The 14649-nt window shown below is 41.9% G+C and overlaps 1 protein-coding gene across 5 annotated transcripts in view; it reads right to left on the bottom strand.

Annotated features, from left to right (window-relative positions):
• The window catches only part of tmcc1a (transmembrane and coiled-coil domain family 1a), a 33614-nt gene that overhangs the window by 8093 nt on the left and 10872 nt on the right, over nucleotides 1–14649 (bottom strand). The window contains exon 1 of one of the 5 annotated variants that reach the window (XM_088289979.1): nucleotides 3999–4686. The exons of the other annotated variants lie outside the window; for them this stretch is intronic. Within the exon in view, the coding sequence (XP_088146105.1) occupies nucleotides 3999–4073 (75 nt within the window). The 5' untranslated portion in view covers nucleotides 4074–4686. Of the gene's footprint in view, nucleotides 1–3998; nucleotides 4687–14649 lie in introns of those variants that run through there. 5 annotated transcript variants of the gene reach the window in all.

The raw sequence follows: 14649 nt of genomic DNA, 5'->3' as shown, positions 1-14649 counted from the left end.
AAAGAAACAGCATAAGAAGGATGACACATATAAAAGTCCCTGCAATAAAAAAAGAATGAAAAAAAAGTGGTTCTCCAAGTTTTGACTCCAAGTACCAACTCCAAAAATCTTAAACTCTCCATGGAGCACAATTATGACCAGCAATAAAATGCAATAACATAGTGAGCCTAAGTGTTCACCAAAAAAAACAAAGCAGCGTTTTTAAATCCTATACCGTATCATTGTAAGCCACTAACAATTACGCAATTTGAACTTTAGAATTATGCAAACTGTCCTTCATTAATGATTTAATTAAAATATATTGCATACAATGGCTGAACAATTATATTTGAATAAATGCTGATGAATAAACTTTTCTGAAAGATGAAAAGCAAATGCGTGTGGTGTTGCCAGCAAGGCTACTAATGCATTCTGACAAGGTCTGTTGCCTTTATTTGACATGAACAATTATTATGAGGAGAATTTGGATCTTAGTCAAAAAGTGACTTTGATTTTGGGCTAGACTTCACCATTAAGGGAGAGTACCAATACCTTGCGGAGGGAACAAATTTTGACCGCTGACATCCATCAAAATCGAGTCACAACTACTCACTGTGTGTTATGAGCCAACCAATGGAAACAAATACTGGCAGACAAGAAAAACCAGGTCGACATCTTCCTCATGCTAAGCTTTACAGAAATTCTTTGATGATTACATACCAGATTCAACTATTCATTGGTCGTTGTTAGCAGGCAAAGTAAATGAGATGAAAACACTACTGGTAAAAAAAAATTCTGGTCACATTTAAGAATCACTTCACAAGCAAGGCACAGTATATCTAATTATTGTCTAACCCTCTTGACGAGCAGCCAAGGCAACGTCATGAACCACAGAGCAAAAAATAGTCCGCTGAGCCGGCACGGCACACGACTGACAAGTGACACCTCACAGCAGCACCTGCTTGCTTCTTGGAAAGAATCAATTGTATGACTATGAAGTGGACGACAAGACTGGGTGCGTGTGTGCGTGTGCGAGGGGCTTGGCTTAATTACAAGAGTAAATTTTTTTAAAAACGTTTTCTTCAGAGATGCAAGTTAACTTTTCAAAATATATGTTTTTTGCACTGAATGTAAATCTGCCCATGTTTATTCCCCAGTTTTCATAATAATATTTCGTAATAATGAGGGTTAGATTCAGCAACAGTTGATAATATCTCAAAAACCTGATATGCTAGAAAAAAAAATAAAGATATTTTTTAAATCATCGTCAAAAATATGTTTGGGACAAAAATAGCCATCTGATTCAAATTTGCTGGACCAGGTTTACAGCCCTGACCTCAGAGATAATTTGGTCTGTAAACGCAGGAATTACACTACAAAAACTCTTCACTCACCAAGATGAAAAATCACAAATCAATGCCTCTCGTTCTTATTATCAGGCAATGTGTCTGTGATATGTCACCCATGTCAAAGGATGACTCAAGCAGCGCAAGTGAAAACAGACAAACAAGATGTCCAATGTGGCTTTGATTCAAACTGCGGATTTTTATCAGGCAGTTTTTGTCTAAGATCTTTTTTCTTGCTTCATGCATAGTTTTTCTTTCTGACAAATCTTGTAGGGTATTTTAATGTATTATTGAGATGATATTACTGGTTATGAGTAAGTTTCATTTCAAATAAGAGATACCACAATCCAATAGGCGTAGGTGGCATAATGTATAATGTTTCAAGGCATCGCTGAGGTTATTTCAGGCAAGCTATTTTTGCTTGTTTAAAGTCAAACTGTCCTGTTCTACTGGCATATCATTAAGTAATATATTATTCCATCACTTTCCCTTTCATTACCTTTTTCCTTGTTGTTTTTTTTTTTAAAAGCACAGTTTTTGCAATGTATGCCCTCTGACAGACGTTATCCTACAGATAAAGAGGGCAAAGGACAAGTCATTTGAGGCCTTTGTGCTGGAGATCGAGGTACACGACGCAGCGATAAGAAAGGCCCGGTGACCTGAACACACTGGCACCGTCAGCGTCACTCACCATGAAGTCATTGAGGTCATGTGACGGAAGGAATGGGTGTTCATTCAGGTGCTTTCCGTGATCTTGTTGCGGTTCAGCACACAGCTGACTCTTCTGTTATGCTAGCTCACATAGCAAAGAAACTTCATCACCAGCAACATCGTCCTCACCCGCTCCGGTGAGATCAGCGACAAATTGTGCATGTAATCGAAAAATGGTGAGTGGGAGCCGGGAGCCGGGGGCCGAGGTGACAAACAACAAGAATTCCATTTACTGAAGGCTAAGTCTCTTCATGACAGTATGTAAAACATTTCAGTTGCGGTTTGTCCTGAGTGGGGGGGGGGGGGTCTGCGCTGATCCCACTTAGTTAAGACGTTATCAGTCAGATAAAAACAACAAAGAGACTACATGGAATTTTCCCTTGCCCCGTGGCTCCTTTCACTTCATGACGGCCTAAACTGGGTCCACCTGCTTCTGGGGCAGGTTGCGCAACAGCTTGTGATCCTAGTAAAGCTGGTTAGAGCAGCTCAGACATCACTTGGCCTTTCCTCAGGAGAGGGCCGACACTTACGCTGTATTGGCACAATCAAGAATTACAAACTTGCATAACTGATTGTGTCATTTAACGCACACCACGTCGCACTGGAATATGTTGGGATTGACCTGGCAGATGTGACATGGAAGTCACCTTTAATTTCCCAAGACACAGAAATTAATTGCAGCATGGTGTAGGAGTTAGCACGGAAGAGCCCTGACCTCAACCCTATCAAATAACTTTTGGAAAAATTAGATATGACATTCTGGCCAGGATCCAACATCAGGGACTTTATTTCCTGGATGAATGGATCGAAAATATCACATCGAGACTACAAAGTGATCCCACAAGAGTAATATGACTACCTTCATTTTCCCGTTTTGATTTCTTAACATTGTTAGTAATGCAGAGGCCTTTGAATCCATATGTATCCATAAATGATCAATTCCACAGGTCAGATGAGTGCAAATGGACGGCACTGTACCTTATATGCTATTGATCCACGCATTCCTGCGATCTCACGAAAGCAGCAGATTGACATGTCAAGATGCATGATCCGATGGAACAATTCTGTCCTCTGATACATCCCTCGCCTATTGTAGCATTCTCTCAGCGTGAGAAAATATAGAGACGGGATATGTCACGATATTATAGTAAATAGTCTAGTACATTCCAGAATGTGTTCAATGACTGACAACAGAGTGTAGCTCATCAGGCGTCAAGCCTCCGCATCCAAATAGTCATTCAGACTTTTGCGGACACGTCATCTCCATTTATACCACTTGTCGTCATCAGCGGCCTTCAGCTGCCTTCGATACCAGCCATCTATGCTGAAATGAACTTCACACTCCTGATTAGGTGGGTGTGAGCTTTGACCCCACTCTCTGGGGAACAGGAGGTCAACAAAGCGGGCATGCCAACATTATGACCGTACCGCAAGTTCAAGTTCTCTGATTCAACAAGAGCAAATGATGTGAGAGCAGCCTCACCAGAACCAAGATGAAGCCCTAAGTGACTAAGTAAACTCCCATTCTTACAAACACAAAGTGTTTCTTTCTTTCAAAAAAAAAAAATCCCAAATTAAAAATTTCAAGCCATGTCACTTTTTTTTCTTGTTCTTGTTGCCCTCTGCTTGCACAGTGTCACATGCTTTTAGTTCCCACACAACATGCCAATTAAGGCTGTGCTCAAATTCGTCACATATGAAACGTCTTTAACATCAAAATCCGCTTTTTCCCTTTAAGGGGATCCAAAGCGGTAACAATGAATCTCATTCATTAGATATGGAAACTTACATAATCCCATGTGATGCTGGATAAGGGAGCATTTCGCTCACATACACGCACAAAAACAATTATTGTCCTATTTATGAGAAGTTCCCAACATTGTGTTTAACATGACTGAAATGCAGAGATTAAAACCTTAATGTTGGCTGATGCGCGCAAAGAAAAGAAGCCGAAAGACTCACGGTGGCGGGGATCGGAGGCGGAGAGGTGTCAGCAGTTACCAGGCTGAGGATGACCTCCATGGCGAGAAGAGACATGTGCACACGTGGGAATAAATTTGCGTTTGTTCCGTCTCTTTTAGAGTGTTCTTACGGGAATGACACCAGTCAGCGACGAGGTCAAAATCGCAACTCTGGGTGACCACTCATCACTCAGACAGGATAGATCCACTTCAACCTACTTGGCTCCAAAGCCCACAGGGCAAAGGCTCCTCTTGACAGCAAAAATGGGTGAGCCTTGGGGATTCCGACGGAGAGAATATCCACAAACTGAGCCATGATTTATCCTGGCTTGAGCTCACTGAGGTGGAATCGCGGCACACATGTTCAATCTCGGCGGAGTCCAAGGAATGAATATCGGAGCTTTAAAGCACAACTCCCACAGACAGAGGTGAGGAGAGCGAACGGTTTCCGGTGTGGATACTTTGCTTCTAATTCAGGTGAAGTCTTCCAGGGTCAAGTGAAGGGAGACATCATATCGTCAGAAAGAGGAAGAGACCCAGAGAACAAATGCGAGAGGAGTCAACACGCAGAAATCTAGGAGGGAAAAAAAAACCAATCCACGAGGTGATGTTGCTGTGAGGGCGACAGAGTGAGCAAGGGAGCAGAGAGTGAAAAGCTTCATGCACGAGGGGGAGGACTGGGGGGCTTTTATTTGGTTGGCCGTTTGAGGCCCAATTACGTGGAAAGAAAGGCCTCCTTTTCAATGATCTCAACGATAGATTGTCACAGCCAATAAGTTTCCCAAGTGATCTCGTGCTAATGAACCACATAGTGCTGACCCTGGCCAGCTGGGGTTTCGTTTTCTCCTGACCAACTGCCAGAACTGAACTTAAAATGGAATTTGCATTCATTTGTGGTATGGAAGATACATGTTTGGTCAGACAGATAAAATCTATGCAAGGGAGGAAGCTTGGAGAAAACTGCAGATGCCGATTCATAAAGTCATGTGATAATTACAAGGCAGCCATTCAAAACCTCATATAAGTGACAGCCACCATTATGAAGGCACCAGCCGAACAAATACGGGGGGTGGATTAATATAATGTCAAGTGCGGAATTTTTCAATTTGGCCCTACGGTCACTATCGCAAATAACCATCATTGAGAATCAAAACACATTCCCATGACCTTTGAACTAACAATGTGGACTAACACTCAAGAGGTCTTGATGCAGAGATTGCTTTGAAGAAAAAGGCGACACAAGCACCTCTCCAGCTTGCTCAAAGGAGGTGAGGGACGAGCAGAGCATGAATGAGGCGGCAGGAGCAGATCGGGGACCAGTGAGGGAAGGATTTGGGGAAAAGGCTGCTTACATAAGAACTAGCCCCACTTGCATAGCAGGTCGTTGAGAAGGATTGATCCCCAGGAACACAAGGCTGCAGAAAGTCCTGACATTGCTCTTTTATTTTAACTCATTCACTACCAGCCGAGTTTAAAAAAAAAAAAAAAAAAAAGGATCTTTGACGTCTTTTGCCGTCAATGGGAGTTAATGAGTTAATGTATTTTATTTATTTACTGATTTAAAAATAACTCTGTGCGTATGAATCTTTATCCATTGGCAGGTTGATGTAACATTTCAGTGTAAGAGAAATCAAAACATAGTCGACAATTAGTGGCATTTTGTAGCCTCAAAACGCGTTCAAGTCAAGATCAGTTGCAGGGGTGACGGCTTGGGCTAATGAATGAATGGACAGCACATGGACACAAATGAAATACTAGAGCATCTGAAGACGCAGATGTAACTGCAAGTCATTAGTCATCGATTACTCAACTCAACAGCGGGCTTTTGATTGTCAGGTTCCTTTACGGGACGGACAAATTCCAAACATTGTGCACCCTGCGCCCAGCGACACTGCAGACGTCTCGTGGAGGCTACGTCCTCCCCAGCTGTTCCCGTCAGTCGAGGAATACTTGAGCTTTAAGGGGGACTCAGGCCTCCTTTACATGCTTTCCATCTTTGTAACATACGCTGAATTGCATAGTGCCTGCACAATGACAAAGTCCCTTCGGGGAAATTTACCACTTACAGAAATAAAGGTTGGTAGGGTGTTTAGCAGTCCAAATCCGGACCAAGTCAAATGCTGTTAGTCAGTGGAAGTCTATTACGTGAGTTGTCATGCAGCCATTTTTTTCCTCACATACGCCACTGTCACAGACTGCGTTTGTCACTACAGTACATTCAGTCCTACAGTAGCCCTTGACGTGATCACATTACCATCAAGAGCCAATCAAACCATTTCAGTCGCAATTAAATATTTTAACAGTTAACTCAGTTTTATTTACTTCAGTGATTAAATTGCATATCTTCCGAAGCCAAATTCACTGTATCATATAAGCTGTACATCTTTAGCACCTCATCTCAGAACAAAGCAGCATGCTTAAGTGACCACTGGGCCTTGCAAAACAAAAATGCTGCAGTGTGGTGCTTACAACTAAATGTACTGCAGAAGTTTTGAGAATTGTTTCTAAGAAAAATTCATTCCATTTCGATTGTATTCAAGGATCAAACAAAGCTATTAGAAAAGTCTTTGATTTAAAATACACGTAATATTTGGTGATTTTACATTAATCATAATTTATTATTCAAGTAAATACCTGTTAAAAGCTTTGCAAAACATAGTAGTAGAAAAATGCGATTAATCGCAATTAATTATGGATTTTTACATACATACACACGCACATGCATGCACGCAGATAGACAGATGGACATGACCTTATGACATCCGTGGCAAAATAAGAACAGGCCTGATTATCTCACTGAATGAGTCACGAAGCAGTTGAACTTCAGGCTGTTATATTACATGTCATTCATTCTATCTCCAAGCTATAAATCCGCAACTGTGTCTGAAGTTCTTCCACACTTAACTCTTCCAGCCATAACATTATGGAACTTTTTTTGCTGCACTTTGTGGAACAGAAATAAACTTTGGACCTTCTCCAAACAAGTCCCACAAAGTCTGTCATGAGGAGGTTCCTTCAATACAAGTCCACTGCAACCTTCACGTCAATCTTGCTCATCAAATCATCTGAAGAATAACTTCTCTTCACTCACATTCCTGTGATTCTAAATGATGGACTGCACAACGGGATGGTTGCAGAAGATTGACTGAGGGTTCAAGACTTGTTCAACACTTCTTGCCTCTGTTACATAAACTACTGAGTACTTTAAACATGTGCGTCATTATGACAAAATTAGATTAGAGAAAAGATGAGAGATGAAATCATTTAATGGTCCAATTACCATGGCGGAGAGGAAAAACAAATATGACAAAAACCAAACAAGCAGAATTTGTGAAGCTTCCAGTGAACAAGCAGGTAACCAGTAAGACATCATCTTCACGACTACTTCATTTGATTGCCCTTAACATTGGCACTCATATAATAGGTTTGCATGTAAAAATTACATCAGTACAAAAATTCACCTCCCTGTAAGACTTTTGTGATGAGATTTTGGACACCCCCTTTTGGAGCGCGGCTTGTTATTTTTTCCGTCTCAGCTATCTACGTCACAGCAGGGAGGTAAGTGAAGTAATATGGCTCGCTTTGTTAGTTCTGCTGTCCAAAACGGCAACCACTCACCCCCCAAATGCAAATGCTTCAACCTGTCAAAGTATAAAAGCCTTCTGCACAATAATTTGGATTTATTGACATCAAACATGAGCTCATGTGATCAACTCCACTTGCACAAAAACAAAAATATCGTATTGTATTTTAATAATATTTTTAATAAGATTAAGCGGACAAGAGCATGAACGCACACACGAACCCGGACTGGTTATATTTCGGACAATTAGTTTTGTCAACTCTCAAGAGGCAACCGGCATGCGGCGGCAGGCAGCAACAGCCTGTAGGCGAACATGTGATTTTGCCACAACCCGTCCATTATAGGGCGCATATTTAGTGATTATGTTGTTTGGAATTTCCACAATGTATTACACAACACAAATGATCCCTGAAGTTGATGGCAATTTGAGCACGTCGGACCCATTGTGAACTACTTCTGACTTGCAGGGATCCACGAACACACATGGGATTTTTGCTTACGCAAAGAAGTGGGGTGAGGGGAGGGTGAACTGACCATTAGGCCAGTTCAAGTCTTCAAACAGAGGGATTGTTGGATTTAGGCCTCTTTGGCACACAAAATGACATAAGTGACTTTTCTATTTGGGGCGGAATGGTGGTCGACTGATTAGCACGAGGGTCGCATAGTTCAGTGGTGCAGGATTCGATTCCAGCTCCGGCCTTCCTGTGTGGAATTTGCATGTTCTCCTCGTGCCTGCGTGGGTTTAACCCTTGGAGTCCAGTTTTTTTCCCACATTCCAAAGACATGCATGGTAGGTTGATTGGACACCCTGAATTGCCTCTAGGTGTGTTTGTGAGCGCGGATGGTTGTGTTGCCGGACTTTTCTATTTGCTAAGGTTTCGCTTTCCCAATCGACGGCATCCTTTGAACAAACCAGCTAAGACCCTGAACTCACACTTTTCAATACATTGTTGGGATCATGTTTGACACCAGAGAATTTCTGCGAGCCCATGTTTTGATCCTCTTTGCATCGATCAGTCTAACTGTGAAAATGTCTTTTGGTAGTTTTAAAGAGACTTTTCATGGACTTGGGACTCTTTTGCATATCTTTGAAGGCAGTAATCATTATAAAGCAGCTGCATATATATTTTTATTTGTGTCATATAATTTACACGACAGTAAAGCTTTCTAATTGTGAACAACTGGGTTAAAGGAGGGGTGGGGTGGAGGTATGGAGGGGGGTTTCCTTTGGGGGGGCGTGTTGCTGGTCATCGCTCATGGTCGGTTCACTTCCCGTAAACGTCTTTTCGTAGCGTAATCTTAAACTGTGACTATCCTGACGACTATCTTAGCTTTGCCCAAAATTGAGTACTTTCAAGGCAAAATTCAAACAACTACAAAAACAGCACCAAGTGTGCCGTGACTATGCATACAATGCCCAATATCGGCCGGTCGGATCCATCCAGTGTCAAGTCTAACATAGAGGCAACCTCGAGGAACGGACAGGCCAGGTTGTTCAACCGTAACTTTTTTGGGATGCAGTAGTAACACTTTCACATTATCAGAAGATTATGGCCAAAAAATAAATCTGTTTCGACCATTAGCCCTATCCATTTGATGAAAGACACATGGTATGCGTCAATAAGAACCCAAATAAGGTCAACTTGCATTTGGCTTTTCAATACCTTAATCTATGATCAGCAATTTTTCTCTGCCGTTTTATAGATCATGTTTGTGCTGTGAGTCTTTATATCAGGGGTGGGCAAACTTTTCGATTGGCGGGCCACAATGGGTTCTATAATTTTACAGAGGGGCTGGACGAGGAGCAGATGGATGGAGTGTTTTGGTGACCTCACATCATCTGAGAAACAAAATACATTTAATTTGAAATGAAAATGAACAAAAGCATTACAACAAAATATATATATTTGAAAAACGACAGTATTTAGGTTTATTCATTTCATTTTTTTTCAAGTTCGGCGGGCCGGATTAAAACATTTAACCGGGCCATAGTTTGCCCACGCCTGCTTTATATGGTGCCATTCAGTGTTTATATGTAATTTTGTGAGGCATGCAAAAACAGGAATGTGGAGTGATCAAATGTTGTGTTTGGTCGAGCAGGATTTATATACCCTCAAGTTTATTGTGGTTATGTAATGGTGAAAGCGAAAGGGCACTGGCCCAAAATGCAGAGTGGGACTGGGCCAGGGTACCCGCAGTGGAGCAGCATTGGCTGGGACACGCAGCCGGCCTATTCATAAGCAGGATGCGGACGCTGAACATTCGAGAACAATCAATGCCACATTTTTTTTTTTTGCCCTGACTGATCATTGGTACTGGCCCCATTCTCGTCTGCATGAATTCAAGCTCTCTTCTGACCTTTTCATTCAGGCATCGGTACTGTTTGGGAAGTCTGAGCCACACCGCTGCTGAGAAGCGGCTCATTTTATAACAAGGCCAGAGATAAACAGAAATGACATCGTGCAAATGCAAAGTTGTTATCAATGCTTGGCAATGTACTTTTTTTTTGTTCATTTCATGCATCACTTGCTTTGATAATTCAAAAAAAAATAATGGGACTGTCTCCAACGTTTAGCCGCATTCGTCCAAGTGAAATGACAAATTCACCATTTAAGAATTACCCAGGCGCACGCAAAATCAGATCTGATTCATCCATTTCATAAAAGTTGAGTGATTCGGTTACTTTGCTTGTATTGAAACTTGAACATGTAATTCGTGACGCATGCGAAACACAATGTCTGCTAGCTGGAAGCAGATGCTCCAACTTCAACTGAGCAATCCAATCAATCCTGTCACTTTGTCACAATTGCTGCGGCATGTGAAAGCTTGCGACCAGTACACATAACAACGTAGCAACCAGGGTGATGTGAGATTCCCGCAATATAAAATGGATGCCTTTGCTTAGTAAATGTTGGGAAACACTGATCGAACAGATGCATCAGGATCAGGAAAATCAGAAAACTACTGCTAAAATATGAGTACTTTATTACATTTTTACTCCACTAAGGGGTGCTACTGCACAAAATATCTTATGTCACTAGCTCACGTCACTCAATGCAATCCCGTCCCCAAAACACCTCCTCAATGCCTTCATCATCCAACACCTGACGAGCCAACATGCAATTCTGTATATTGCAATCAAACATAAGGAGTGAGGAAACCCATTAGAGGAGACGAATATGAGAAAAATGGAGAATACATGTCTGAAAGTCACATTTGGAAAGAAAGCTTCCATAGTTTCTGACTCTGACACGCAGGGCAAAGCAAGGCCTCGCTCTGCTTATTAGTGAAGAGAAATATTCTGTTATTCCCTCAGGGGTGTCATCACATTTGTGAGTGGAGCTCACTGATCCAGAGCCTCATGCATAATTCATCAGATCCACTCAAACAAGATAGATGGCAGTGATGCAAGGTTGCCCTCTGCCTGTCTGAGACGCTTTCCTCCATTCCACTTCGAAATGCCTTTATTGTCATTGCATTCAAATACATCCAAATTGTAGCGCATTAATAATATAAATCATTAAATTAAAAATTAATCAAATACACATAAAATATGATGCAATAATGTTCAAGGGATAATTAATAACGTGCTATGCATTGAGAAAAGTGCATCATCTGATGAGAATAAATTCTTAGCAATTTAACAAAAACTACTGCTTTTACAAAAAATATGTATATATAGATTCTGCTTGTCAATATATGTCGCTGGGATAGATAGATGTGCAACATTCTTGTAATCAAAGAATATCATTTCCGGAAGCGGCAGAACCCCTGATGATCCGTCACAGGCGGGGAATCAGTGGACTAGAGGACAACGACAGGCGGGTCAAAGTTGAGCATAACATCCTCGATGACCCAAAATGTGGCAAGCCTGGACCGGCTGTGAAAACACCTTCGATATGCACACGTGCATGCCCACGCTAATGTTCTCACACACAAACTGCTAAAGGAGGAACCAGCTGCAGGCCCGAAATAACAACACAAAGAACGACCTCGAGAGACATCATACGCAGCACACGCACATGATTTGCTGCCTCGGCAATCAATTTGAACATGGTCACCCCTCACACACAAAGTTTTAGTCTTTCATTTATTGTCCACAAAGTGAACATTTTGTCTCAGATACAGAAAAAAACAGCTCAAACACAACAGGACTCACACTTACACGCAAAATATCTTAAAAGCAAAATGCAGGACAACAGTCACGTACATTAAGAGGCATATCTAATGAGATATGTTATTAATCAGTGCGTTGATGGCATTTGGAAGAGAGGAGTTTTTTTTTTTTTCCAATATATTCTGATTTTCCTTTAGTACTTTAAAACGCCTACCAGAAATAAGGAGTTGGAGCTCCATTCTTAGTGGATGAGATGAATCGTTTTGAGGCTTCTATTCTTCTGCACTTCTTTAGATATGCAACTTAATTATTTTGGAGTCTTCTCAAGTTCTTTTCGAAAACAACTAGCCGCTTAAGTTTCGTGACATTAATCTCCAAGGAGCTAAAAATCACATCTGTTTTGGAGAGAAGATACATTTGCTCTATTTACATCTTTCCCCACTGAGTCACCCCTTTTTTTTTAATAAAGCAACCAAGGTCTTATCGTCTGCATAATTAAATACTGAAACAGACTAGTCCAGGGCCAATTGAAATTCATTAGTGTATAAGAAGAAATGCAAAGGTGACAAGGTGATTTTTTTCTTGGTTTCCTTGCCAATCACCACATTTAAACCTGCCAAGCTGGCAACTAACTTGATTAAGTTCTTTTATACGCTTGAAAAACAATCAGTGTGTATTTCTAAGCATGGTATGGCGTCACTAGGCTGAAAAGCAAAAGCATTTACACTTCTTATTATTTATCTAAATAATTTTTCGTCACTGCTCTAGACAAACAAACTTGACATTGATAAATCAATTGGAAGCCGTGCTGGCTCCGAATCTGTTCCAAGTGGTGGAGGAACGCAGCGAGGTGGCAGATTAGCATATGAAAAAGCTTTAAAGTGATCTTGAAGCTCACAGCATGCTATTTCCAATTTCTCTACGAGTGCTGCTATTCACTTGACCTCGTCACGCAGGCATGTACTCGCTTGTGAGCTACAGTTTGCCCCCAATGAAAAAAACAAAAAAAGAACACCATCTTGAGTACATAGCCCCTTTTTTTATTTCTTGAGCATTCATGGTAATTCAATGTATTTACTACAGTGACTTAAGGCAGACATGGTGTGACCCGTGTAATGCATATTTTAGACTGAGGAAGAAAATGGAGCAGGATTGAGTTGGAGGAATAAGCAAAAGGAAAAAGCACGAGAGTCAGATTGTAAAATTTTGCTTGGGATGTGATTTGATAAATCTTCGATGGGAGTGGGAGGGAGCAAGAGTCAAAATCCACTTCTGTGTCAAATATTTCATCAGCACCTAATTGTCTTGAATCCAACAGGCGCCCCTCTACGGGTCTTGTTAAGCGCACAAGCGCCAATGGACAAATATTTAATATATATAACACAATGTGCCATTTTGTAGCACGAGTTCCAATATAACAAAATTCGAGAGAACGACTCAGAAGAACTGTGTGGATCAACTACTACGCTACAAGTTGAGCAAATACATGCATGAGCAAACTTTCACCTCATGTTTACCATTCGGGCTCCTGCTCTAAACAAGCTAAAGTGCAAAAGCATTCAACAACAATCTTAAAGTCAACTTTGCTTTCTGTCCAGAGTGGACGAGTAGGCGTGTGACAGCAAATACAATCTTACCTTGGAATGTCCACGGAGATGAAATCGCTGCACCATCTTTCCTCACAACACGGCTCAACCCTCCACTCTTTTGCCCTCATCTACCTTCAAACACACACTGCCCAATCCATAGATAACACACACACACACACACACATACTCGTCTTTTCCAATTGTGAGGTCCACTTTATTTTAGTACACACAGAAAGCACATCTACTCCTTTTCTCTCTAAACATCCATCTTCACACATTTCAGGTCGAGGCTACAAGTGCCGGCTGTGCAAACACTTGAGATGAAAAAGACGAGGGAGAGCAAGCGGAGAAACGGGCAGATCAGCTTGGCCGCCCTCAGTCCCAAGCACACTCACACACGTGTACCAATGTTTGGTCACACACAGCTGCATAGGATTATTTGACACTTGTATCGCACGAATGCACGCACACACCCCCACACACACACGCACACACACACACAACAAGACAGCTGTCATACACAAAGCCGGCCGATGTTCTCATTTAACTCGGAGAAGGCAAGGTCGCCTCCTGCTTCCTGTCTGTGACAGGAAGGGAAGAGGAGGGAGAAGCGAACTGACTGCCCGCGATACCTCCCTGTGACAGAGGGTGGAAGATCATGAGGGAGAAAAAGGCAAGAGGAAAGGGGACCATGGGGGGGTCGGCGGGGTATTTTTTCGAGGATGAGAAAGAAAGACAAACAAAGTGCAGTCTTGATGACAACCTTTATCCTTCTGACGAGCTCACAAATGGAGACAAGATATCGTCAAAACACGGGAGTCACCTGCTCTGTTGCTAGGGCAACCGCATAAGGGGGTAGTTGCAGGCTACATGCTGCATGTTTCAGGGTAACCACGGTGACCACTTGGCTGACCCGGCAGACGTTGCCGTGTTGCTCTGCAGAGTGATGGGGTACACGATGGAGATGAAAGATGAAGAACAGGACAAAGAAGAGGCCGAAAAAGATTGCTGCATGCGCTTGGTTCATCACTGTAGTCAGCTGCGGCATGACGACATGAATGTTGACTTAGAAGTGAAAGAGGATGGCCAAAGACTACAGTCGACACACATACAGATCTTTTCAGCGTGACATCACAGAGACTCCCGCCGGGGAAAAACTCAGGTCTTCTCATAGACAAACCTATTGGTGTCATTTCATTTCAGTTGAAAAGAAGATAGCAAAATTGCTTCTAAGGGGGACGAAGGCTGGCCAAAATTTACATTTGAACTGGCGCCCAAAACACAACGTGGTCAACCTATTGTTTGCAACATTATGAAAAGACAACAAGACAAGTGATGTTCTAACCAAAGCAAGCAACAGATG

The sequence above is a fragment of the Idiotropiscis lumnitzeri genome, chromosome 3 (assembly GCF_059441095.1).
Source record: "Idiotropiscis lumnitzeri isolate Australia: NSW breed Sydney's pygmy pipehorse chromosome 3, RoL_Ilum_1.0, whole genome shotgun sequence".
In the NCBI taxonomy this organism is placed as follows: Eukaryota; Metazoa; Chordata; class Actinopteri; order Syngnathiformes; family Syngnathidae; genus Idiotropiscis; species Idiotropiscis lumnitzeri.
Note: the sequence above shows the minus strand (reverse complement) of the source record. Positions and strands in the feature narration are given on the sequence as shown.